The sequence below is a fragment of the Oncorhynchus keta genome, chromosome 27 (assembly GCF_023373465.1).
Source record: "Oncorhynchus keta strain PuntledgeMale-10-30-2019 chromosome 27, Oket_V2, whole genome shotgun sequence".
Lineage (NCBI taxonomy): Eukaryota > Metazoa > Chordata > Actinopteri > Salmoniformes > Salmonidae > Oncorhynchus > Oncorhynchus keta.
Genome location: NC_068447.1, coordinates 32,717,135 through 32,743,780, shown reverse-complemented (window position 1 = coordinate 32,743,780; position 26,646 = coordinate 32,717,135). Strand labels below are relative to the sequence as shown.

General features: G+C 46.9%; 1 protein-coding gene across 1 annotated transcript in view; it reads left to right on the top strand.

Annotated features, from left to right (window-relative positions):
• Positions 1-15,852: 15,852 nt before the first annotated feature.
• Positions 15,853-26,646, top strand: part of LOC127912521 (histone deacetylase 7-like) — a 66,925-nt gene continuing 56,131 nt past the window's right edge. Inside the window, exon 1 of the mRNA XM_052482173.1 lies at positions 15,853-16,214. Within this exon, the coding sequence (XP_052338133.1) occupies positions 16,196-16,214 (19 nt within the window). The 5' untranslated portion in view covers positions 15,853-16,195. The remainder of the gene's footprint in view (positions 16,215-26,646) is intronic.

Here is a 26,646-nt window from a genome sequence, read left to right as displayed (position 1 = left end):
TCCTCTCTGTCTCCATGTACTTATGCCTCTCTCTCTCTCCTCTCTGTCTCCATGTATTTCTCTGCCTCCTCTCTCCTCTCTGTCTCCATGTACTTCTCTGCCTCTCTGTCTCCATGTATGTTCTCTGCCTCCTCTCTCTCTCCTCTCTGTCTCCATGTCTTCTCTGCCTCCTCTCTCTCTCTCCATGTACTTCTCTGCCTCCTCTCTCTCTCCATCTGTCTCCATCTACTTCTCTGCCTCCTCTCTGTCTCCATGTACTTATCTGCCTCCTCTCTCTCTCCTCTCTGTCTCCATGTACTCTCCTCTCTCTCCTCTCTGTCTCCATCTACTTCTCTGCCTCCTCTCTGTCTCCATGTGTTCTCTGCCTCCTCTCTCTCTCCTCTCTGTCTCCATGTACTTCTCTGCCTCCTCTCTGTCTCCACGTACTTCTCTGCCTCCTCTCTGTCTCCATGTACTTCTCTGCCTCCTCTCTCTCCTCTCTGTCTCCATGTACTTCTCTGCCTCCTCTCTGTCTCCACGTACTTCTCTGCCTCCTCTCTGTCTCCATGTACTTCTCTGCCTCCTCTCTCTCTCCTCTCTGTCTCCATGTACTTCTCTGCCTCCTCTCTGTCTCCATGTACTTATCTGCCTCCTCTCTGTCTCCATGTACTTCTCTGCCTCCTCTCTGTCTCCATGTATTTCTCTGCCTCCTCTCTCTCTCCTCTCTGTCTCCGTTTACTTCTCTGCCTCCTCTCTCTCCTCTCTGTCTCTGTGTACTTCTCTGCCTCCTCTCTCTCCTCTCTGTCTCCATCTACTTCTCTGCCTCCTCTCTGTCTCCATGTACTTCTCTGCCTCCTCTCTCTCTCCTCTCTGTCTCCATGTACTTCTCTGCCTCCTGTCTGTCTCCTCTCTGTCTCCATGTACTTCTCTGCCTCCTCTCTGTCTCCTCTCTGTCTCCATGTACTTCTCTGCCTCCTCTCTCTCTCCTCTCTCTTCTCCATGTACTTCTCTGCCTCCTCTCTGTCTCCATGTACTTCTCTACCTCCTCTCTGTCTCCATGTACTTCTCTGCCTCCTCTCTCTCTCATCTCTGTCTCCATGTACTTCTCTGCCTCCTCTCTGTGTCTGTGTATTTCTCTGCCTCCTCTCTCTCTCCTCTCTGTCTCCGTTTACTTCTCTGCCTCCTCTCTCTCTCCTCTCTGTTTCCGTGTACTTCTCTGCCTCCTCTCTCTCTCCTCTCTGTCTCCATCTACTTCTCTGCCTCCTCTCTGTCTCCATGTACTTCTCTGCCTCCTCTCTGTCTCCATGTACTTCTCTGCCTCCTCTCTCTCTCCTCTCTGTCTCCATGTACTTCTCTGCCTCCTCTCTGTGTCTGTATTTCTCTACCTCCTCTCTGTCTCCATGTACTTCTCTGCCTCCTCTCTCTCTCCTCTCTGTCTCCGTTTACTTCTCTGCCTCCTCTCTCCTCTCTGTCTCCGTGTACTTCTCTGCCTCCTCTCTGTCTCCATGTACTTCTCTGCCTCCTCTCTCTCTCCTCTCTGTCTCCATGTACTTCTCTGCCTCCTCTCTGTCTCCATGTACTTCTCTGCCTCCTCTCTGTCTCCATGTACTTCTCTGCCTCCTCTCTGTCTCCATGTATTTCTCTGCCTCCTCTCTCTCTCCTCTCTGTCTCCGTTTACTTCTCTGCCTCCTCTTTCTCCTCTCTGTCTCTGTGTACTTCTCTGCCTCCTCTCTCTCTCCTCTCTGTCTCCATCTACTTCTCTGCCTCCTCTCTGTCTCCATGTACTTCTCTGCCTCCTCTCTGTCTCCATGTACTTCTCTGCCTCCTCTCTGTCTCCTCTCTGTCTCCATGTACTTCTCTGCCTCCTCTCTGTCTCCTCTCTGTCTCCATGTACTTCTCTGCCTCCTCTCTCTCTCCTCTCTGTCTCCATGTACTTCTCTGCCTCCTCTCTGTCTCCATGTACTTCTCTACCTCCTCTCTGTCTCCATGTACTTCTCTGCCTCCTCTCTGTCTCATCTCTGTCTCCATGTACTTCTCTGCCTCCTCTCTGTCTCCATGTGTTTTCTCTGCCTCCTCTCTCTCTCCTCTCTGTCTCCGTTTACTTCTCTGCCTCCTCTCTCTCCTCTCTGTCTCCGTGTACTTCTCTGCCTCCTCTCTCTCTCCTCTCTGTCTCCATCTTCTCTGCCTCCTCTCTGTCTCCATGTACTTCTCTGCCTCCTCTCTGTCTCCATGTACTTCTCTGCCTCCTCTCTCTCTCCTCTCTGTCTCCATGTACTTCTCTGCCTCCTCTCTCTCTCCTCTCTGTCTCCGTTTACTTCTCTGCCTCCTCTCTCTCTCCTCTCTGTCTCCGTGTACTTCTCTGCCTCCTCTCTGTCTCCATGTACTTCTCTGCCTCCTCTCTCTCTCCTCTCTGTCTCCATCTACTTCTCTGCCTCCTCTCTGTCTCCATGTACTTCTCTGCCTCCTCTCTCTCTCCTCTGTCTCCATGTACTTCTCTGCCTCCTCTCTGTCTCCTCTCTGTCTCCATGTCCTTCTCTGCCTCCTTTCTGTCTCCATGTACTTCTCTGCCCCCTCTCTCTCTCCTCTCTGTCTCCATGTACTTCTCTGCCTCCTCTCTGTCTCCATGTACTTCTCTGCCTCCTCTCTGTCTCCGTGTATTTCTCTGCCTCCTCTCTCTCTCCTCTCTGTCTCCGTGTACTTCTCTGCCTCCTCTCTCTCGCCTCTCTGTCTCCATGTACTTCTCTACCCCCTCTGTCTCCATTTACTTCTCTGCCTCCTCTCTCTCTCCTTTCTGTCTCCATGTACTTCTCTGCCTCCTCTCTGTCTCCATGTACTTCTCTACCTCCTCTCTGTCTCCATGTACTTATCTGCCTCCTCTCTCTCTCCTCTCTGTCTCCATGTACTTCTCTGCCTCCTTTCTGTCTCCATCTCTGTCTCTGCCTCCTCTGCCTCCTCTCTGTCTCCATGTACTTCTCTGCCTCCTCTCTGTCTCTCTGTGTCCATGTGCTTCTCTGCCTCCTCTCTGTCTCCATGTTTCTCTCCTCCTCTCTGTCTCCATGTACTTCTCTGCCTCCTCTCTGTCTCCTCTCTGTCTCCATGTACTTCTCTGCCTCCTCTCTGTCTCCATGTATTTCTCTGCCTCCTCTCTCTCCTCTCTGTCTCCATGTACTTCTCTGCCTCCTCTCTCTCCTCTCTGTCTCCATGTACTTCTCTGCCTCCTCTCTGTCTCCATGTGTTCTCTGTCTCCTCTCTTCTCTGCTCTCCTCTCTGTCTCCTCTCTGTGTACTTCTCTGCCTCCTCTCTCTCTCCTCTCTGTCTCCATGTACTTCTCTGCCTCCTCTCTCTCTCTCTCTGTCTCCATGTACTTCTCTGCCTCCTCTCTCTCCTCTCTGTCTCCATGTACTTCTCTGCCTCCTCTCTGTCTCCATGTACTTCTCTGCCTCCTCTCTCTCTCCTCTCTGTCTCCATCTCTCTTCTCTGCCTCCTCTCTCTCTGTCTCCATGTACTCTGCTCTCCTCCTCTCTGTCTCCATGTACTTCTCTGCCTCCTCTCTGTCTCCTCCATCTCTCTCCTCCTCTCTGTCTCCATGTACTTCTCTGCCTCCTCTCTCTCTCCTCTCTGTCTCCATGTACTTCTCTGCCTCCTCTCTCTCTCTCCTCTCTGTCTCCATGTACTTCTCTGCCTCCTCTCTCTCTCCTCTCTGTCTCCATGTACTTCTCTGCCTCCTCTCTGTCTCCATGTACTTCTCTGCCTCCTCTCTCTCTCCTCTCTGTCTCCATGTACTTCTCTGCCTCCTCTCTCCTCTCTGTCTCCATCTACTTCTCTGCCTCCTCTCTGTCTCCATGTACTTCTCTGCCTCCTCTCTCTCTCCTCTCTGTCTCCATGTACTTCTCTGCCTCCTCTCTCTCTCCTCTCTGTCTCCATGTACTTCTCTGCCTCCTCTCTGCTCCTCCTCTCTCTGCCTCCTCTCTGTCTCCATGTACTTCTCTGCCTCCTCTCTCTCTCCTCTCTGTCTCCATGTACTTCTCTGCCTCCTCTCTGTCTCCATGTACTTCTCTGCCTCCTCTCTGTCTCCATGTACTTCTCTGCCTCCTCTCTCTCTCCTCTCTGTCTCCATGTACTTCTCTGCCTCCTCTCTGTCTCCATGTACTTCTCTGCCTCCTCTCTCTCTCCTCTCTGTCTCCATGTACTTCTCTGCCTCCTCTCTCTCTCTCTCTGTCTCCATGTACTTCTCTGCCTCCTCTCTGTCTCCATGTACTTCTCTGCCTCCTCTCTGTCTCCATGTACTTCTCTGCCTCCTCTCTGTCTCCGTGTACTTCTCTGCCTCCTCTCTCTCTCTCTCTGTCTCCATGTACTTCTCTGCCTCCTCTCTCTCTCTCTCTGTCTCCATGTACTTCTCTGCCTCCTCTCTGTCTCCATGTACTCTCTGCCTCCTCTCTGTCTCCTCTCTGTCTCCATGTACTTCTCTCCTCCTCTCTGTCTCCATGTCTCCATGTGCTTCTCTGCCTCCTCTCTGTCTCTCCTCCTCTCTGTCTCCATGTATCTGCTTCTCTCCTCTCTCTGTGTCTCTCTCTCTCTCTCTCCATGTATCCATTCTCTGCCTCCTCTCTCTCCTCTGTCTCCATGTGTACTTCTCCTTTCTCTCTCTCTCTGTCTCCATGTACTTCTCTGCCTCCTCTCCTCTCTCTCTGTCCATGTACTTCTGCTCCGCCTCTCTCCTCTCTGTCTCCATGTACTTCTCTGCCTCCTCTCTGTCTCCATGTACTTCTCTGCCTCCTCTCTGTCTCCATGTACTTCTCTGCCTCCTCTCTCTCTCCTCTCTGTCTCCATGTACTTCTCTGCCTCCTCTCTGTCTCCCTGTCTCTGCCTCCTCTCTGTCTCCATGTACTTCTCTGCCTCCTCTCTGTCTCCATGTATCTTCTCTGCCTCCTCTCTCTCTCCTCTCTGTCTCCATGTACTTCTCTGCCTCCTCTCTCTCCTCTCTGTCTCCATGTACTTCTCTGCCTCCTCTCTGTCTCCATGTACTTCTCTGCCTCCTCTCTCTCTCCTCTCTGTCTCCATGTACTTCTCTGCCTCCTCTCTGTCTCTGTCTCCATGTGCTTCTCTGCCTCCTCTCTGTCTCCTCTCTGTCTCCATGTACTTCTCTGCCTCCTCTCTGTCTCCATGTCTTATCTGCCTCCTCTCTCTGTACCTCCTCTCTGTCTCCATGTGCTTCTCTGCCTCCTCTCCTCTGTCTCCATCTACTTCTCTGCCTCCTCTCTGTCTCCATGTACTTCTCTGCCTCCTCTCTCTCTCCTCTCTGTCTCCTCCTGTCTCCATCTTCTCTGCCTCCTCTCTGTCTCCATGTACTTCTCTGCCTCCTCTCTCTCTCCTCTCTGTCTCCATGTACTTCTCTGCCTCTTATCCTCTCTGTCTCCATGTACTTCTCTGCCTCCTCTCTGTCTCCATGTTCTCTGCCTCCTCTTCTCTGCCTCCTCTCTCTCTCTCCTCTCTGTCTCCATGTGCTTCTCTGCCTCCTCTCTGTCTCCATGTGTTTCTCTGCCTCCTCTCTCCTCTCTGTCTCCATGTACTTCTCTGCCTCCTCTCTGTCTCCATGTATTTCTCTGCCTCCTCTCTCTCTCCTCTCTGTCTCCGTTTACTTCTCTGCCTCCTCTTTCTCCTCTCTGTCTCTGTGTACTTCTCTGCCTCCTCTCTCTCTCCTCTCTGTCTCCATCTACTTCTCTGCCTCCTCTCTGTCTCCATGTACTTCTCTGCCTCCTCTCTCTCTCCTCTCTGTCTCCATGTACTTCTCTGCCTCCTGTCTGTCTCCTCTCTGTCTCCATGTACTTCTCTGCCTCCTCTCTGTCTCCTCTCTGTCTCCATGTACTTCTCTGCCTCCTCTCTGTCTCCTCTCATTCTCCATGTACTTCTTTGCCTCCTCTCTGTCTCCATGTACTTCTCTACCTCCTCTCTGTCTCCATGTACTTCTCTACCTCCTCTCTCTCCTCTCTGTCTCCATGTACTTCTCTGCCTCCTCTCTGTGTCTGTGTATTTCTCTGCCTCCTCTCTCTCTCCTCTCTGTCTCCGTTTACTTCTCTGCCTCCTCTCTCTCTCCTCTCTGTTTCCGTGTACTTCTCTGCCTCCTCTCTCTCGCCTCTCTGTCTCCATCTACTTCTCTGCCTCCTCTCTGTCTCCATGTACTTCTCTACCTCCTCTCTGTCTCCATGTACTTCTCTGCCTCCTCTCTCTCTCCTCTCTGTCTCCATGTACTTCTCTGCCTCCTCTCTGTGTCTCCATGTTTCTCTGCCTCCTCTCTGTCTCCGTTTACTTCTCTGCCTCCTCTCTCTCTCTCCTCTCTGTCTCCATGTACTTCTCTGCCTCCTCTCTCCTCTGTCTCCATCTCCTCTCTGTCTCCATGTACTTCTCTGCCTCCTCTCTCTCTCCTCTCTGTCTCCATCTACTTCTCTGCCTCCTCTCTGTCTCCATGTACTTCTCTGCCTCCTCTCTCTCTCCTCTGTCTCCATGTACTTCTCTGCCTCCTCTCTGTCTCCTCTCTGTCTCCATGTCCTTCTCTGCCTCCTTTCTGTCTCCATGTACTTCTCTGCCCCCTCTCTCTCTCCTCTCTGTCTCCATGTACTTCTCTCCCTCCTCTCTGTCTCCATGTACTTCTCTGCCTCCTCTCTGTCTCCTTGTATTTCTCTGCCTCCTCTCTCTCCTCTCTGTCTCCATGTACTTCTCTGCCTCCTCTCTCTCTCCTTTCTGTCTCCATGTACTTCTCTACCTCCTCTCTGTCTCCATGTACTTATCTGCCTCCTCTCTCTCTCCTCTCTGTCTCCATGTACTTCTCTGCCTCCTCTCTGTGTCTGTGTATTTCTCTGCCTCCTCTCTCTCTCCTCTCTGTCTCCGTTTACTTCTCTGCCTCCTCTCTCTCCTCTCTGTCTCTGTGTACTTCTCTGCCTCCTTTCTCTCTCCTCTCTGTCTCCATGTACTTCTCTGCCTCCTCTCTGTCTCCATGTACTTCTCTGCCTCCTCTCTGTCTCCTCTCTGTCTCCATGTACTTCTCTACCTCCTCTCTGTCTCCATGTACTTATCTGCCTCCTCTCTCTCTCCTCTCTGTCTCCATGTACTTCTCTGCCTCCTCTCTCCTCTGTCTCCATCTACTTCTCTGCCTCCTCTCTGTCTCCATGTACTTCTCTGCCTCCTCTCTCTCTCCTCTCTGTCTCCATGTACTTCTCTGCCTCCTCTCTCTCCTCTCTGTCTCCATGTACTTCTCTGCCTCCTCTCTGTCTCCATGTACTTCTCTGCCTCCTCTCTGTGTCTGTGTATTTCTCTGCCTCCTCTCTCTCTCCTCTCTGTCTCCGTTTACTTCTCTGCCTCCTCTCTCTCCTCTCTGTTTCCGTGTACTTCTCTGCCTCCTCTCTCTCGCCTCTCTGTCTCCATCTACTTCTCTGCCTCCTCTCTGTCTCCATGTACTTCTCTGCCTCCTCTCTCTCTCCTCTCTGTCTCCATGTACTTCTCTGCCTCCTCTCTTTCTCCATGTACTTCTCTGCCTCCCCTCTCTCTCCTCTCTGTCTCCATGTACTTCTCTGCCTCCTCTCTGTCTCCATGTACTTCTCTACCTCCTCTTTCTCCATGTACTTATCTGCCTCCTTTCTCTCTCCTCTCTGTCTCCATGTACTTCTCTGCCTCCTCTCTGTCTCCATGTACTTCTCTGCCTCCTCTCTGTCTCCTCTCTGTCTCCATGTACTTCTCTACCTCCTCTCTGTCTCCATGTACTTATCTGCCTCCTCTCTCTCTCCTCTCTGTCTCCATGTACTTCTCTGCCTCCTCTCTCCTCTGTCTCCATCTACTTCTCTGCCTCCTCTCTCTCTCTCCTCTCTGTATCCATGTACTTCTCTGCCTCCTCTCTGTCTCCATGTACTTCTCTGCCTCCTCTCTGTCTCCATGTACTTCTCTGCCTCCTCTCTGTCTCCATCTACTTCTCTGCCTCCTCTCTGTCTCCATTTACTTCTCTACCTCCTCTCTGTCTCCATCTACTTCTCTGCCTCCTCTCTGTCTCCATCTCTTCTCTGCCTCCTCTCTGTCTCCATGTACTTCTCTGCCTCCTCTCTGTCTCCATGTACTTCTCTGCCTCCTCTCTGTCTCCATGTACTTCTCTGCCTCCTCTCTGTCTCCATCTACTTCTCTGCCTCCTCTCTGTCTCCATGTGGCTTCTCTGCCTCCTCTCTGTCTGTCTCCATGTACTTCTCTGCCTCCTCTCTGTCTCCATGTACTTCTCTGCCTCCTCTCTCTCTCCTCTCTGTCTCCATGTACTTCTCTGCCTCCATCTCTGTCTCCACGTACTTCTCTGCCTCCTCTCTCTCTCCTCTCTGTCTCCATGTACTTCTCTGCCTCCTCTCTCTCTCCTCTCTGTCTCCATGTACTTCTCTGCCTCCTCTCTGTCTCCATGTACTTCTCTGCCTCCTCTCTGTCTCCATGTACTTCTCTGCCTCCTCTCTGTCTCCATCTACTTCTCTGCCTCCTCTCTGTCTCCATGTACTTCTCTGCCTCCTCTCTCTCTCCTCTCTGTCTCCATGTACTTCTCTGCCTCCTCTCTGTCTCCATGTACTTCTCTGCCTCCTCTCTGTCTCCATGTACTTCTCTGCCTCCTCTCTGTCTCCATCTACTTCTCTGCCTCCTCTCTGTCTCCATGTACTTCTCTGCCTCCTCTCTCTCTCCTCTCTGTCTCCATGTACTTCTCTGCCTCCTCTCTGTCTCCATGTACTTCTCTGCCTCCTCTCTGTCTCCATGTACTTCTCTGCCTCCTCTCTCTCTCTCCTCTCTGTCTCCATGTACTTCTCTGCCTCCTCTCTGTCTCCATGTACTTCTCTGCCTCCTCTCTGTCTCCATGTACTTCTCTGCCTCCTCTCTGTCTCCATCTACTTCTCTGCCTCCTCTCTGTCTCCATGTACTTCTCTGCCTCCTCTCTGTCTCCATCTCCCTCTCTGTCTCCATCTACTTCTCTGCCTCCTCTCTGTCTCCATCTACTTCTCTGCCTCCTCTCTGTCTCCATCTACTTCTCTGCCTCCTCTCTGTCTCCATCTACTTCTCTGCCTCCTCTCTGTCTCCATCTACTTCTCTGCCTCCTCTCTGTCTCCATCTACTTCTCTGCCTCCTCTCTCTCCATCTCTTCTCTGCCTCCTCTCTGTCTCCATGTACTTCTCTGCCTCCTCTCTGTCTCCATCTACTTCTCTGCCTCCTCTCTGTCTCCATGTACTTCTCTGCCTCCTCTCTGTCCATCCATCTGCCTCTCTCTGTCTCCATCTCTGCCTCCTCTCTGTCTCCATGTGCTTCTCTGCCTCCTCTCTGTCTCCATCTACTTCTCTGCCTCCTCTCTGTCTCCATGTACTTCTCTGCCTCCTCTCTGTCTCCATCTACTTCTCTGCCTCCTCTCTGTCTCCATCTACTTCTCTGCCTCCTCTCTGTCTCCATCTACTTCTCTGCCTCCTCTCTGTCTCCATGTACTTCTCTGCCTCCTCTCTGTCTCCATCTACTTCTCTGCCTCCTCTCTGTCTCCATCTACTTCTCTGCCTCCTCTCTGTCTCCATGTACTTCTCTGCCTCCTCTCTGTCTCCATGTACTTCTCTGCCTCCTCTCTGTCTCCATCTACTTCTCTGCCTCCTCTCTGTCTCCATGTACTTCTCTGCCTCCTCTCTGTCTCCATCTACTTCTCTGCCTCCTCTCTGTCTCCATGTACTTCTCTGCCTCCTCTCTGTCTCCATCTACTTCTCTGCCTCCTCTCTGTCTCCATGTACTTCTCTGCCTCCTCTCTGTCTCCATCTACTTCTCTGCCTCCTCTCTGTCTCCATCTACTTCTCTGCCTCCTCTCTGTCTCCATCTACTTCTCTGCCTCCTCTCTGTCTCCATGTACTTCTCTGCCTCCTCTCTGTCTCCATCTACTTCTCTGCCTCCTCTCTGTCTCCATCTACTTCTCTGCCTCCTCTCTGTCTCCATCTACTTCTCTGCCTCCTCTCTGTCTCCATCTACTTCTCTGCCTCCTCTCTGTCTCCATGTACTTCTCTGCCTCCTCTCTGTCTCCATCTACTTCTCTGCCTCCTCTCTGTCTCCATCTACTTCTCTGCCTCCTCTCTGTCTCCATCTACTTCTCTGCCTCCTCTCTGTCTCCATCTACTTCTCTGCCTCCTCTCTGTCTCCATCTACTTCTCTGCCTCCTCTCTGTCTCCATCTACTTCTCTGCCTCCTCTCTGTCTCCATCTACTTCTCTGCCTCCTCTCTGTCTCCATGTACTTCTCTGCCTCCTCTCTGTCTCCATCTACTTCTCTGCCTCCTCTCTCTCTCCTCTGTTTATTACTCCCACTGTACTGTTACTTCTGTCATTCTGTATCCTCCTTCCCCACTTCTATACCGTATTAATATAAACTGCTTTCAATGTTTTTCTTTCTCCAGTCTTTTTATCTAAATGTTAAGGATTCTTTGTCTGTATGTGGAAGAGGAAACAAAATATTATACTAAAATTAAATAGGAGTCCGAGGCTGAATGCAGAGAGATCCAAAAACAATCGAAGTATTGTTAACAATGGGGTAGATTTATTTGACTGGTTGTTAGGGTTGTGTACAGGCCAATATTAAACATGATGGAAGCCTTATTGAAGCAGGAGAAAGGGCGGTTGAGTTGGTTCCAGCCCAGAGAATGAATTCCTCCTTCCCAAAGGGGAATCATCGCATGTTGAATTTTTAAAATGATGCATTTTACGAGCAGATCATAACAGAACTCAGTGCAGGATACAGCAAAGGGAAAAGAAGACATCAGTGTGCTTCGTCCCCAATAGCCACTGTCATACAGATGTAGTTTTATAAATCCGTGAAGCTAATAGACAATAACATCTACAGCAACAATCCAACAGTAGATCCAGTTAAGCATCATTCCATTGCCATGGGTTCCACTTCTCAGTCTGATCTGTACCCATCCTGTCAGGGCTGGATTACCAAACGGGCACGTGCCCCGGGGGTCGAGGACACCCCAAATAGCACATGAACAGCTTTCAAACGATTACATTTTCTCTCATCCTCATGGCAAAATGTGACGAATAGCATGAGATGAGCTAGGAAACATCAGGTTGGCATTTTATTGTCATGAATGTTTACCCTGGAGGTAGCTCTGCAGACTAGTCACTAGCTGGCACGGCCACGAAGTCATCAAATCTGACAAGGATTATTTTCAAGGGAAAGACTGTCTTGCTAAATAAAGGAAAACAGAGGTAGGTGCTCCAGCACCCGAAATGCGTCCGGGCCTGATCCTCTGGTAGCTTTCCCCAGTACACTAATATAACTATGACCTGTGACATGCTCCGCATCCAGCAAGAAAGTATTCATACCCCTTGGCCTATTCCACATTTAGTTGTGTTACAAACTGAATTCAAAATGGATTCAGTTGATCTCACCCATCTACATACAATACCCCATAATGACAAAGTGAAAACCTGTTTTTAGATTTTTTTGTTGCTGAAAATATGTCATTTACACAAGTATTCACACCCAATTCCCTTGAATCATCCTTGAAATGTCACTACAACTTTATTGTCCACCTGTGGCCAATTCAATTGTTTGAACGTGATTTTAGAAAGAAACACACCTGTCGATATAAGGTCCTGTAACAGGTCCCTTAGTCAATAGTGCACGTCAGAGCAGAAACTATGCTATAAATGCAAAAACTATAAGTCCAAGGAACTCTCCGTAGATCTCTGAGATACAATTATGATGAGGCATATATCTGGGTAAGAGTATAAAACAATTCTTAGAGTGTTGAACGTTTCCAAGAGCACAGTGGTCTCCATCATTGGGAAATTGAAAAAAATATGGAACTACCCAGACTCTGCCTAGAGCTGGCAGTCCAACCAAACTGAGAAACCAGGCATGAAAGACCTTGGTTAGGGAGGTGAAGAACCCAAGAACCCAATGACCACTCTGACAGAACTACGGAGTTATTTGGCTGAGATGGGAGAATCTGCCAGAAGGACAACAACCTGTACAACCCTTCACCAATCTGGGCTTTATGGGAGAGCAGCCAGATGGAAGACACTCCTGAGGAAAAGACACATGACAGCACACCTGGAGTTTGCAAAAAGCCATGTGAAAGACTCTGAAAGCATTTTCACTTTATTTATTTGAATTTAACCTTTTTTTAACTAGGAAAGTAAGTTAAAAACAAATTCTTATTTACAATGACGGCCTACCCCGGCCAAACTCTAACCCGGATGACGCTGGGCCAATAGTGCAACGCCCTATGGGACCCACAATCACAGCCAGTTGTGATACAGCCTGCAATCAGAATCAGGGTCTGTAGTGAAGCCTCAAGCACTGAGATGCAGTGCCTTAGATCGCTATGCCACTTGGGAGCATAAGGCAAAAGATTCTGTGGTTTGAGGAGACAAATATTTTACTCTTTGGCCTGAATGCAAAGCGCTATGCCTGGAAAAAAACAGACACAGCCCATCACCCATCTAACACCATCTCTACCATGGAGCATGGTGGTTGCAGCATCACGCTATGGGGATGGTTTTCAGCAGCAGGGACTGGGAGACTGGTAAGAATAGAGGGAACAATGAATGGAGCCAAATACAGGCAAATCCTTGATGAGAACCTGGTTCAGAGTACAAATGACCTCAGACTGGGGTGAAGATTTACGTTCCAACAGAATAATAACCCCAAGCATACAGCCAAAGCAACACTGAAATGGCTTCTAAACAAGAATGTAAAAGTCCTTGAGTGAACCTGCCAAAGCCCAGACTTGAATCGCATTAAAAATCTGTGGAAAGACTTGAAGATTGCTGTTCATCTCTGCTCCCCATCTAACTTAAAAGAGCTTGAGAAAATCCCCAAATCCAGATGTACACAGCTGATACCTAAGACGACTCAACGCTGTAATCGCCACCAAAGGTGCTTCTACAAAGTATTGACTCAAGGATGTGAATACTTATGTAAATTAGATATTGCTGTAATTCATTTTCAAACAATTCGCAAAAGAAATTAGGAAAACACTCATTATGGGGTATTTAGTGTAAATGGATGACAAAAAAAAATATTTAATCCACATTTAGTTGTGTTGAATTCAAAATGGATTTAGTCAAAGGGTATGACTACTTTCTGAAGGCACTGTACATTCCACACCATGTACTCTAACAGCAAGAACAGATAGATCTGTCATGAAATCGGGATTCAGAAAATTATATTTTGTAATTAAATCCCCACACTCAGATTCAGAGATGGATGTAGGAATTTTGCAAATACTGTACATTCTCCATCAACCACACGGCTGCATGGTTTCATTTTATGGTAGTAAAAATGTCACAAAAACAGAGACACTGTGTAAGAAGAACATGCATGAAATATGCCATTCATTCCACATCTCTTTCAAAGCTCTGTACATTGTTAGCAGGGCTACAGGGAGGCTAGTTATAGGCACCTAGCGCCTCCTTTCCTGACAGTTGGATAGCAGCGTTGGATTTTAGACTTAGCAGAGGGGTTGGTAACCAAAACAGAGGAGGGGAGAGGACACAGAACAATCAGTGCATACATCACACACCCACATCTGGAGGTGTGAGTGTGAGTGTGCGTGTGTGCGTGTGAGTGTGCGTGTGTGTGTGTGTGTGTGTGTGTGTGTGTGTGTGTGTGTGTGTGTGTGTGTGTGTGTGTGTGTGTGTGTGTGTGTGTGTGTGTGTGTGTGTGTGTGTGTGTGTGTGTGTGTGTGTGTGTTACATACTCACCCTTCTGGTGGGACCTCGCCCATGTGTTTAGTCATTTACAGAAACATTCACTGTGTATTCATGCCACGCTGCTCTGCCGACAGTGACACATAGCTTTGTTTTATTATTGATTCATACATAATGAAAAGCCTTCAGAATGAACCTGCTGCCTATTTCTCAATTCATATTACAGTTATGAATGTGAAGGGCTTGCACTATTGTTATTGATGTAACTCCTCTCTAGTTTGACCCACAAGACCGCAGGCAAATTAGTCAATCTGACCAAGTCATCAGTTTACCAACAATTAGCCAATCATCCATCTACTATCTGCTCTCCACAGTGTGAGGCAGGCAGCTCCACAAGGGGCTGGTTCATCCATGTCCTCATGGTTCACCTTTTCCCCTAGAGAGGAAATTGAATTAGCATGTTGAAATCCATCCCCTTGTGTGTGCAATCAGACTGGGGACAGAATACTGTCTGTTGTGGCCCAGCAGCTGAGGCTAAACAGGGAGTACTGGGGACGCTTTTCTTATCACAAGGTATGATTACAGGGTGTGTGTGTGTGTGTGCTAGTGTGTGTGTGTGTGTAGGAAAGTCACGGCCTGCCCGCTCATTAGGCAGGACTAGGCAGCCACCTATGGCGGCAGATTGACAAGGGCAGCATTTTCTGAGATAAGTTGTCCAAGAACCTCTAACAACAACACATAAAACTTCACTTAATTCTGCCCAAAAACAATGACATTTTCTCTCAACCAGTGGCACTTTGCCTCTTCAGGCTGCTGTTGGAGAGATATTGTTGGACAATATGGAATGGACAGTTCCAACTGTTGTCCAGGAGTTTCACCCCATTGTCATTATCAGTGGTTTCAAGTTTGTATCCATCAATTTTGACAAGCTGATCATAGCAAAAAATGAAATACTTCTGCATTTTCCGCTGTGTAAACAAATTGCAAATAGGCTCACGAAAACTCCTGATAAAGTTGGGTAGCTGATATTCAGAGCTTAAATAGCCAAATTGATTAGTCACAGGAATTAGGACTAATAAACGGCCTGTTTTACAAACGGTGGGCCTACCACATGGATGGGCATTCATAAGATTCCATTGCAGACATGGTAGGCTACACCCCAGTAAGCACGAGACCGTCTTTTGGACATGTTTTTTTGGCCCTGTCCGGACTTTGTTTTTTGGTGTTTACAAATGGTAGGCTTACCACATAGATGGGCATTCATAAAATGATACTTCAGGAAACACTGTAGGCTACACCTCAGTAAGCACGAACCGACACCGATGCATTTTGGACATCTTTTTTTGATGCAGTTCCGGACAGACCTTGATTTCCACATCCACGGACATTGGTTTTTGGTCCGGACCAAATATGAACCGATAATAGACATCTATGTTTGGTTCAAATTTGGTGCGGTCCAGACCGGCATTGATTTCAACGTCCATGAACATAGATTTTTGGTCCTGTCTGAACCAAATATGAACCAATCATAGATGTCTATGTTTGGTTCAGATTTTGTTCGGTCTGAACCAGCCTTGATATGGCACAAACATCGACGTCTATAAATGCCTTATTTTCAACTTTCATTCAGAACCAAAAATGAGCCTGATCTCAACATCCAAAAATACATGCAATGTCTGTAAAATATGCCTTTTCAACGTCCTGACAAAAAAAGAGTATTTTAAACATACGGAAAATACCTTTTCACCTCTTATTCAGAACCTAAATGTAATGTCTGGAAAATATGTATTTTAGATATATTTTCAATGTCATTTTACTTACTGGGACTATTCTAGTTTTTGCTGGGGCCAGTTTTTGGTCTCGTCTATGGCGGCAGAACAGCAAGGACCCTGAGGAAAACTAGGACTTTGATATGGGCTCAAACAGCAGGGCTAAACATCTCTTATCTTTATCATTGTTGTTTTGTATATCATTGTTTGCAGTTGAGGCACAGCGCATCATTTGTTTTCCATGTGGATGTCATTGTTTTTGCGCTTTAAAATTATTTTCGCAATGTTTTTTTTCCCTCCTGATAGTGTTTCCTGCCATTGTCTTTAGTAGTCTGCCTCCGGCCTCCAAGCTGTGCCTGTCCCTCCTACCTTAACCCCCCTCTCCCCAGCTCCTCTCTCTCACACACTCTCACTCTCTCACACACACACACACACCACTGCACACACATTCTAATCCTCTTTCTTTTCCTCCACTCGCCGCTTCAGCTTCTGAGGCAACTCTGACATAAGTTACCCAAAAGTCAGTGATAGGGGGGACCAACTGTGAACAGGTTATGCATACATGTGACTGTGTGTGTTAGAGAGAGAGGGGGAGTCCACCAGTCAGCTCAGAGTGGTTAATCTGTTTCACCCTCCCTCTATGCCTTTTGTTGCGGCCCCTCACTTTTCCCCTGCTAGCCTGGATAGAGGGAGCTGACACTGTGCCTGCCTGCTCTGGACTGGATATGGCGTAGAGACACCCTGACGCTACCCTGACTGGATGTTCACCCTACGAGCTGGTAGGACCCTGCTTCAGCGCTACTCTAACTTTACAGCAGTTACGCTTTCATTAAGTGTGTTTTTATGTCTGTTATAGTATGGAAGGAGAATGTGTCTATGTGGAAATGCAACCATGTCTTAGTCCTCTTTTGTGTGTGAGCTGGCTTAAAAATCACTGGTGGATTAAGTTTATGTTCAATGTCAATTTTGTTTTAAAGTCAGTGCTTCAGAGATGAACATCGTACCCAGTCAAAGTGCTCTCTCACTTTTTTTCTCCCCCTTTGCCCAGTTCCTCTCCCTCTTTTCTCTTCTCCCCCGGCTCATTCTGCAGCCCCCGGCTCATTCTGCAGCCCCCGCCCCGGCTCATTCTGCAGCCCCCGGCTCATTCTGCAGCCCCCGGCTAGTGTTTCCAGCTTCCTCATGTTGTTTTCTGCACAGGTTTTCTCCTCCTCTCCGAGCGTGCTCCCACGCTCTCTCAAAGAAAGGAAGGAAAACAGTGATAACCATTTGCGGAGCAGCAAGATGGAGCTGCTTTAGTTTGCCCTGTGTCTTTTAATAGTGTGGAACATTTAAGTGTGGCTTTTTTTCTTGCTTGTTTTGTTGTTTTTGGACCAACGTTTTATTTTTTGGGCGGAGGGGTGAGAAAATTGGAAACAGACCCACCCACACTGGAAGTGAGTTTGCCCGCATTTGTGATGTGTTGACTTTCAGAGGACAGACAAATTGTCAGAGAGGACTTTACTAAAGGCAGAGGGAATATGTTTGGCTTATTCTGTTGTTGTCACTAAATCCCCATAGTTTACATGTGCATAGGAACCGGAGAGGAAAGGACAGGAGAGGAGAGGGCTGGCCTCTGTCATGGGCTGTTTTGAAAGGGAGGGAGCGGCTTGTGTCCATCTGGGACAATCCCTAGTGCTGAGTGCTGAAAGCTTCCCCACCCTGCTCTCAAACCCCGTTTCCCTCTGCATACAAAACTGGTAGGGTTGTAGTTAAGTTGACTCTGAGTGTGGGCTGGGGGAGTCTGTGCATAGTCTCTGACAGTGTTGTGCATGTTATCATCGTAGCTCGGTCACCAGAGATGTTGGTGATGCATCAGCTGTGTTTACACAGGCAGCCCAATTCTGATCATTTTTTCCAATAATTGATAGTTTGACCAATATCATCAGATCTTTTCGGTCAAAATACCAATTAGTGAAAAAAAGATCAGAATTGGGCAGCCATACTTAACCACCGTGTGATTGTTATGCGTGAAGACTCCACCAATCAGCCTGTTATAACAACATACTGATACTTTCTTCACGTTTATATACTTCAAATATGTCCACCTTACAGGACAGACTTACAACTACAAGGATGCTCTCAATCTTATCTTCGCTGTGCTTGTCACAGACAGATAGCAGATACTATAATGCATTCCACTTGCCTCACTCCTCATCTACAGTAGCCTATCTTGTATCTCTCTACACCCTTTACATTCCACTCTTTCATTGGCCTCTTTATCAAAGACCCTCTCACTTTCTGTCAATGTATCCCTCCTTCTTTTTCTATCTGACTGTCACTGTCTGTTACTCCATCCAGTTCTCTCTCCCCAGCCCTCTTCCTTCCAGCCTGTGTGGTCAGTGATAAGAGGCAGTAGCCCTTCCTGTCCTGACTGGAAGTGTTGATTTCCACTCCAGTCTCTGGACAACCCTGCCCCTGTCCTGTGTCCACTGGGAACCTCCTTCCACTCTCAGTGTATGAACAGCTCTCTCTACACACACGCACACGCACACGCACACGCACACGTACACGCACAGCCACACGCACGCACAAACAGCACCACATACACACAAAATAATTTTGATCAGAGTGGCTGTGTGATTTCAAGCCTCACTGACTATCACCACATTCAGACTGGAGGCAGAGCAGTATTTTTCCTAGCCCATTGAGCCTGACTGAACAGATGGGTGAGAAAGGACTCAGTTACTGACCTTGGGTGTGGGAGAGACCACGGGATGATTGGCTAATTACCTCCAGTGTTGTGGTATACCCACACCGTCCATATGGGACACCAGGGGCGCCGTTGAGCTTAAATCAACACCAACGACACTCATTCATCACCTAATGGCTTCCATTTTACTGCGAGTGGCCCGGGGCGGTGGGGTGGGAGGTGTTGGAGGGTGCACAGTGGCTGTTATGCTGTGGCTGTGGCTGTGGCTGGAGGTCGGGAAGGGTTAAGAGGTCACATGGAGCCTAGGAGCAGGACTTCAGGGCAGGATATCCTGTCAGGAAGAGCCATGGTTTTCTCTCCCCTGTATTCCCAGGCATGGAGGGCTAGTGGAGCCGGAGCCCACAGTGAAGGTGGGGGGCAGGGTGGGTACTGGTCTGGTGTAACATTTCACTCACATCTCAAAACAAATGGAGCGACAGATCTTCCACATGTTGCCCTCCAAGGGTTGTGTATCTATGGCAAACTTGTTTGGTGTATCTAATGTTGGACAATAGACAACGGTAGACCTGAATGTGCCTATTGAATCAATATGGAAATCATAGCCTCGTCATTGTTTTGTTGTGTTTGGTATTCCAGAGATGTTCTTACCCCTGTTGAGTCCAGATGAAGTCTTTAAGTGAAGAGGTGCTCCAGATGAAGTCTTTAAGTGAAGAGGTGCTCCAGATGAAGTGGCTAAAAGACCAGGGTTGTGATTAATGAGGCGGAGTTAGAGGGGTTAGAGGGGTCATGGAGAAGATGCTGCTAAGGGGCAACAGATGGTTCAGAGGCAATGGTGGCTGCTGACGGGAGGACGTCTCATAATAATGGCTGAAAAGGAGCGAATAGAATGGATACCATGTGTTTGATATATATGATACCATTCCGCTCCAGCCATTACCACGAGCACGTCCTCCCCAATTACGTTGCCACCAACTGTTCAGAGGAGAGATGCAGAGGAAGCACGGGTGGTTTACTACCTTACTGACCGCCCTCCTCTGGTGATACAATGTAACTACAGATGCTGCCGCTTTGCTTACAAACTTCAGGCCTGATAACATGTCATAAAATTATTGAAACAATGTTGATTGTCACAATCAGACAGTGTTTTATTGAACCTTTATTTTAACAGGGAAAACATATGGAGACCTAGGTTTCTTTTACAAATGTGCGCTGTATATTCAACATAAATCTACACGTCATACTCAAACATATACACATTAGAATACAACAACACAGTCATGGGAAGCATCACAAATCACCCAGAAAAACAGTCGCATTCCTCAACAAATGAGTCCCCAATCATTACTCTAAATTGCCCAAACGAAACCAGAACATCAAGATGAAATGTATTTAGAATTTTGTTCCAGGAATATGGTGCATTAAAACTAAAAGCAGATCTACCTAGCTCGGTGGAGACCCAAGGAACCTCAAGTTATCCAATCCTGTGAACAGGTTACACAACCCTGGTGTCTATACTTCAACAGCAAAGTTAGGTAAGACAGAAATGATGAAGTAGGGCCTAGTAAACAAAAAGGGAGTAATGTAGAGATATACGGGTCTTTAGCAAAGTCCAGCCAGCCTTTTGATACAGGATGCAGTGATTAGTATCAAAACTATCACCTGTAATAAAATGAAGGGCACTATGGTAGGTGGCATCCACATCTGCATCCTACTGCTTAGAGAAAGGCACAATCTGTTTCTGTAGAAAAAGACAACTTTAAGTCTTACATTTACATTTACATTTAAGTCATTTAGCAGACGCTCTTATCCAGAGCGACTTACAAATTGGTGCATTCACCTTATGACATCCAGTGGCTTCTTAACCAGATCCTCTATATGTTGTTTAAACATCAAATCCTTGTCAATCCAATTGCCTAATCATTAATATGCAGGAACACGTTCGATTGGAGAACCACCTAATCAGTGAACATGTAGTTCATCTGAAACATACTTATGAGAGTTTGAAAACAACATGTAATTGTTTAAATCAGGAAGGGATTCTAAAATAGCTATATAATCTGACTGGTTTTGACACATCCAGATCAACAGTCAGGGCAATAGCATACATTATAGTATCATCTGTATATAGATGAAGTAAAAAAAAAAAATCAATTAGGACTGACCAATGGGGTTTATATGAGTAGTGAAGAGAAGAGGTCTCAAAATCAACCCCTGTGGTACACCTTTATGTACTTCAAGACATTCAGACTTAACCCCATCAATCATGAAGGCCTGAGTTCTGTCACTAAGATAATCATGAAGCCATGAACAGGCGTCCGAGCTCAGGTCGATCAAGGAAAACGTATTCAATAAAATAGCATGATCAACAGTATCAAAAAGCTTTTGACAGTTCCACAAACAAAGCATCACATTTCATTTTAGTGTCTAAATCATTGACAAGATCATTAAAAAACTACAGTGGTTTCTGTAATAGTGATGTGCCCAGGCCTTAACTTAGTACTTGTGTAACATTTGATATAAATCTAGGTACATAGAATTTCTCACATTCAAGGACCAGATAGGCAGATGAGTAACTGATAATGTGTGTGCGTAACATAGAGATGGAAAGACAGAATGTGACAGGCTATTTTGTGCTTCTCTCCATGTCCTACGCCCACCTCGTTTGTCTTGTTGTTAGTGAGAATAGTGGGAGTTGAGATGTGAGATCTCATTCTGATCGCCGATACCGATATTGAGGCGCCCTCTGGGATTCCCCCTGGGCTGTCTGGCTCTCTTGAACCATCTACAAAATAAATGCATGAAATCAGTTTCAAGTTTCATTTGAAAAGGAGATTTAGTTTCCATTGAGCTATGACTGGAAATTGCCACATTTGGTAGCTGTATTAATCAATATTAAAAATAGCAAACAAAAGGTATACCATTGTTCTTTCCTATAGTATTACTTTATATGAGGTATGTGCTCATGTGAAACTCATCATCATCAGACATACCACCTAATGTTGTATTGAATAGATTATCAATCTCCATTTAAAAAAAATAATTAAAAAAAATATTTAAAATTTAAAAAAAAATATATATATATATATATATATATGAACACAGTAGAGCTTGATGACTGTTCTAGAGGGGACCTAGTGTGAGCTGTTTTCCTTTGTTTTGGAAAGTGACTGTTTGAACCTGGTGGTGTGCTGAACAGACACACTGATGATGTACAGGATAGAGAGCTCTAACCAACACTTTCCAGTTAGGCCTCTTCACAGCCAGCTGTATGTTTCAGACTCTCGCTCACACAACCACCCACCACGTCAGTGAACGAATGGACACTAAAAACCCCATGGAAAATGTGCTATGCGTGTCCCTGTGTATATGTGCGTATTTGTTAGTATGACTGTGTGTGAATTGGATTCTGTACGTGCAGTTCAGGGGGTGTACGACTGATAAGTGAGGGCCAACAGACATTATGCTGGGTCGCAGGTAGCCTAGTGGTTAAGAGCATTGGACAAGTAAATGTTGTTGGTTTGAATCCCTGTGCCGACTGGGTGACGAATCTGCCGGTGTGCCCTTGAGCAAGGCGCTCAACCCAAATCGCTCTGGATAAGTGACCAAAATCGCTCTGCTAAATGACCGAAATGATCCTGTACTGTAAACCCTGTCCACGCCATCCTCCACTGTTGCTCCTTGCTTATATACAGCACTGCACACTGTTATCCCATTTCTGTCAACCTCTTTCAAACACACACACACTTGCATGTGTGCACAAATACACACACGACTCCACTATTAAACATCTAAACATCCACTAATCCCGTTGTAGTATTCACTCTCCAACAAACTGTCCTGTACTCAAATCCATTCTCCATGTCTTTCTCTTCTCTTCTCTTCTCTTCTCTTCTCTTCTCTTCTCTTCTCTTCTCTTCTCTTCTCTTCTCTTCTCTTCTCTCTTTCTCTCTTCTCTCTCTTTCTCTCTTATCTTCTCTTCTTTCTCTCTTTCTCTTCTCTTTGTCTTCTCTTCTCTCTCTCTCTTTCTTCTCTTCTCTTCTCTTCTCTTCTCTCTATTTCTCTCTTTCACTCTTATCTTCTGTTCTTTCTCTCTTTCTCTTCTCATTCTCTTCTCTTCTCTTCTCTTCTCATTCTCTTCTCTTCTCTTCTCTTCTCTTCTCTTCTCTTCTCTCTATTTCGCTCTTTCACTCTTATCTTCTGTTCTTTCTCTTCTCATTCTCTTCTCTTCTCTTCTCTTCTCTTCTCTTCTCTTCTCTTCTCTCTCTTTCTTTTCTTCTCTTCTCTCTTTCTCTCTTCTCTTCTCTTCTCTCTTTCTCTCTTCTCTCTCTTTCTCTCTTATCTTCTCTTCTTTCTCTCTTTCTCTTCTCTTATCTCTCTCTCTTTTCTCTTCTCTTCTCTTCTCTTCTCTTCTCTCTATTTCTCTCTTTCACTCTTATCTTCTCTTCTCTTCTCTTCTCTTCTCTTCTCTCTCTCTCTTCTCATTCTCTTCTCTTCTCTTCTCTTCTCTTCTCATTCTCTTCTCTTCTCTTCTCTTCTCTTCTCTTCTCTTCTCTTCTCATTTCTCTTCTCTTCTCTTCTCTTCTCTTATCTCTCTCTCTTCTCTTCTCTTCTCTTCTCTTCTCTTCTCTTCTCTTCTCTTCTCTTCTCTTTCTCTTCTCTTCTCTTCTCTTCTTCTCTTCTCTTCTCTTCTCTTCTCTTCTCTTCTCTTCTCTTCTCTCTATTTCTCTCTTTCTCTCTTCTCTTCTCTCTCTCTTTCTTCTCTTCTCTTCTCTCTTTCTCTCTTCTCTTCTCTCTTTTTCTCTTCTCTTCTCTCTCTCTTTCTCTTTTTCTCCTCTCTCTCTCTTCACCATACTGTGAGTGTTATAACTATGCCTGCTGCTTCCATACCTCCTTATCCAGCATTTTTCACATTCCTTTTGGCTTCTTAAAGGGAAGGACCCTGTTGGCAAGCTGCGACCAGACATCCTCACATCAGACACATTGCTCAGTCCTCCATTCTCCCTCCTTCACTCTCCTTTCTTCTCTCACACTGCAGTAATAAAGTATAAGCCTATCAATTCACATATATGTTACTGTTTCCCTCTCCCACGGCCTGGTGTTTCTGTGCCAGGACATTTATTCACTACACTGCTGGTACTGGTCACTTAGACCCTTTTATATTGTGTTTCATAATTGGTGAAATATGAGTCTCCACAGATTTAAAATGATCTCATTTATATACACACAAGTAAATGCACAGTACTGGATTTTTACAACTGCATACTGTCCACACATGTAGCTAACATAAAGCCCAACCGCGCCTTGATCTAAACAGCCTTATGAGGTTTGATTCAGTGGAAAGGTTCTCAACAGCTGGTCCAACAACTGTAATATAGTTATATCTAGTTATATCTATATTGAATTCAAACGCTCGTTATTACCAACTTTCTGCTTCAGGATGACTTAGTGCTTCGGTTCTCCTTTAATCACAAAATGGAAGTGATTCATGGCAGAAAAACATGTTTCACACACATGCAGTTTATAAATATAGATTCAAATGCGCAGATTGAATTTCTAAAAAGTGTTTTTCTATATTTTGAAACAGCAAGAATACAACATGTGTATTATTTCTTAAACCATAGAGAATTAGTGTGGATATTTCAGAAATTGTATCTTGATAATTTGTTGGGTGGTGATGGAGTAGGCCGGCAGGGTGGTACATGTAATGTGGTGAGCTGCAGGCTGTCTGCCTGATATTTTACACTCAACAACCACCACCACTGTTGGCAACTTCTGGTCTCCCGGTTAGCCCTTCCTCTTGTCATCTTCATCAGACATTATACTAGACATCGGAAAAAAATAATAAAAAGTCCCTATTTGTGAGTGTGAGTGTGTGTTGTAGAGTAGATGCATTGAGGTCAGGGCAGGCAGAGAGAGACAGTTGTTTCATATGACTAGATTGGCTGGTTGGCAGGCATTCTGTGCTACTCAAAAAGCTACCCAAAAATATAGTGTACTGAAATAAAGTTACTTTGAAAACGTAGTTCACTACATCCAAACTACCTGTGAAAAATGATCGTATGTAAATTTGAAATGTCGTAGATTACAAATTGCTAGACACATCACTTTCTGGTCATATGTTAACAGCATGTGTAATTTATCCTATTAAACACAAAAACAATGTTTCAAGTGAGGATTAGGCAGGTCTGATGCCGAAAAAGAAAGAAAATTCTTGCCTACTTCACCCATATTTTGTTTTTGCCAAAAACGTAGTGTGTAGTTCCAGTAATTAGCTACACCACTACATGGCAAGAAAGTAATTAACTACTGAAAACTCTACCTAGATTTGATTTTAGTTCAACTACCACCAAGCTACTGCAAAATGTAGTTAAATGACTAGTTGAACTACATGTAGTCCACTACTCCCCAATACTGTGTACTACATACACATTTGATGGAGGGGATTTTGGTTATTAAACTTGACATGGCCATCTGTCCTCTCTACTGTTCTCTCTTTGACTTTAGACATGCTGTCTGTACTCTACTGTTCTCTCTTTGACTTTAGACATGTTGTCTTTACTCTACTGTTCTCTCTTTGACTTTAGACATGCTGTCTGTACTCTACTGTTCTCTCTGACTTTAGACATACTGTCTATACTCTACTGTTCTCTCTTTGACTTTAGACATGCTGTCTGTACTCTACTGTTCTCTCTTTGACTTTAGACATGCTGTCTATACTCTACTGTTCTCTCTTTGACTTTAGACCATACTGTCTGTACTCTACTGTTCTCTATTTGACTTTAGACATGCTGTCTGTACTGTACTGTTCTCTCTTTGACTTTAGACCATACTGTCTGTACTGTACTGTTCTCTCTTTGACTTTAGACCATACTGTCTGTACTGTACTGTTCTCTCTTTGACTTTAGACATGCTGTCTATACTGTACTGTTCTCTCTTTGACTTTAGACCATGCTGTCTGTAGAATATGTCAGATTGCAGTGCCATTATGTTCTTTTCAGTTGTTTTTGTTCAGTTTTAGCATGGTTTTTATTCCTATGCTCTTTCAACACACATGATTGACTTTGACTTAAATTAACACATCAGGCATGTAATTATCAGAGTGTACATTTCAGCAAAAAGACAGTTGACTGCTCTGTTGCTACCATTCTGAGAAGTAGGACAAACAAAGAAAATCAAATCGAGCTCATAAAGTTAGCTAGTATTTGACCTTCTACAGCTTATTTCATTGAGGGACACTATTTACTGTGTGTGTCGCCTGTGTGCTGCATGGTGCCCCAGCGCAGAGCATGGTGCCCCAGTGCGGAGCATGGTGCCCAAGCAGACCAGCTGAGCCCCGTTTAGAACCAAAACAATGGCTGTCTTCATCCTGCCCTCCACCTCCCTCCATCCCTGTCCCCATCTGTCTGATGCCCTCCACCTCCCTCCCTCCCTGTCCCCGTCTGTCTGATGCCCTCCACCTCCCTCCCTCCCTGTCCCCGTCTGTCTGATGCCCTCCTCCCTCCATCCCTGTCCCCGTCTGTCTGATGCCCTCCACCTCCCTCCCTCCCTGTCCCCGTCTGTCTGATGCCCTCCACCTCCCTCCCTCCCTGTCCCCATCTGTCTGATGCCCTGCTCCCTCCATCCCTGTCCCCGTCTGTCTGATGCCCTCCTCCCTCCATCCCTGTCCCCCGTCTGTCTGATGCCCTCCTCCCTCCATCCCTGTCCCCGTCTGTCTGATGCCCTCCTCCCTCCATCCCTGTCCCCATCTGTCTGATGCCCTCCTCCCTCCATCCCTGTCCCCGTCTGTCTGATGCCCTCCTCCCTCCATCCCTGTCCCCATCTGTCTGATGCCCTCCTCCCTCCATCCCTGTCCCCGTCTGTCTGATGCCCTCCTCCCTCCATCCCTGTCCCCGTCTGTCTGATGCCCTCCTGCCTCCATCCCTGTCCCCGTCTGTCTGATGCCCTCCTCCCTCCCTCCCTGTCCCCGTCTGTCTGATGCCCTCCTCCCTCCCTCCCTGTCCCCGTCTGTCTGATGCCCTCCTCCCTCCCTCCCTGTCCCCGTCTGTCTGATGCCCTCCTCCCTCCCTCCCTGTCCCCGTCTGTCTGATGCCCTCCTCCCTCCATCCCTGTCCCCGTCTGTCTGATGCCCTCCTCCCTCCCTCCCTGTCCCCGTCTGTCTGATGCCCTCCTCACTCTATCCCTGTCCCCGTCTGTCTGATGCCCTCCTCCCTCCATCCCTGTCCCCGTCTGTCTGATGCCCTCCTCCCTCCATCCCTGTCCCCGTCTGTCTGATGCCCTCCTCACTCTATCCCTGTCCCCGTCTGTCTGATGCCCTCCTCCCTCCATCCCTGTCCCCGTCTGTCTGATGCCCTCCTCCCTCCATCCCTGTCCCCGTCTGTCTGATGCCCTCCTCCCTCCATCCCTGTCCCCGTCTGTCTGATGCCCTCCTCCCTCCTCCCTCTATCCCTGTCCCCGTCTGTCTGATGCCCTGCTCCCTCCATCCCTGTCCCCGTCTGTCTGATGCCCTCCTCCCTCCTCCCTCT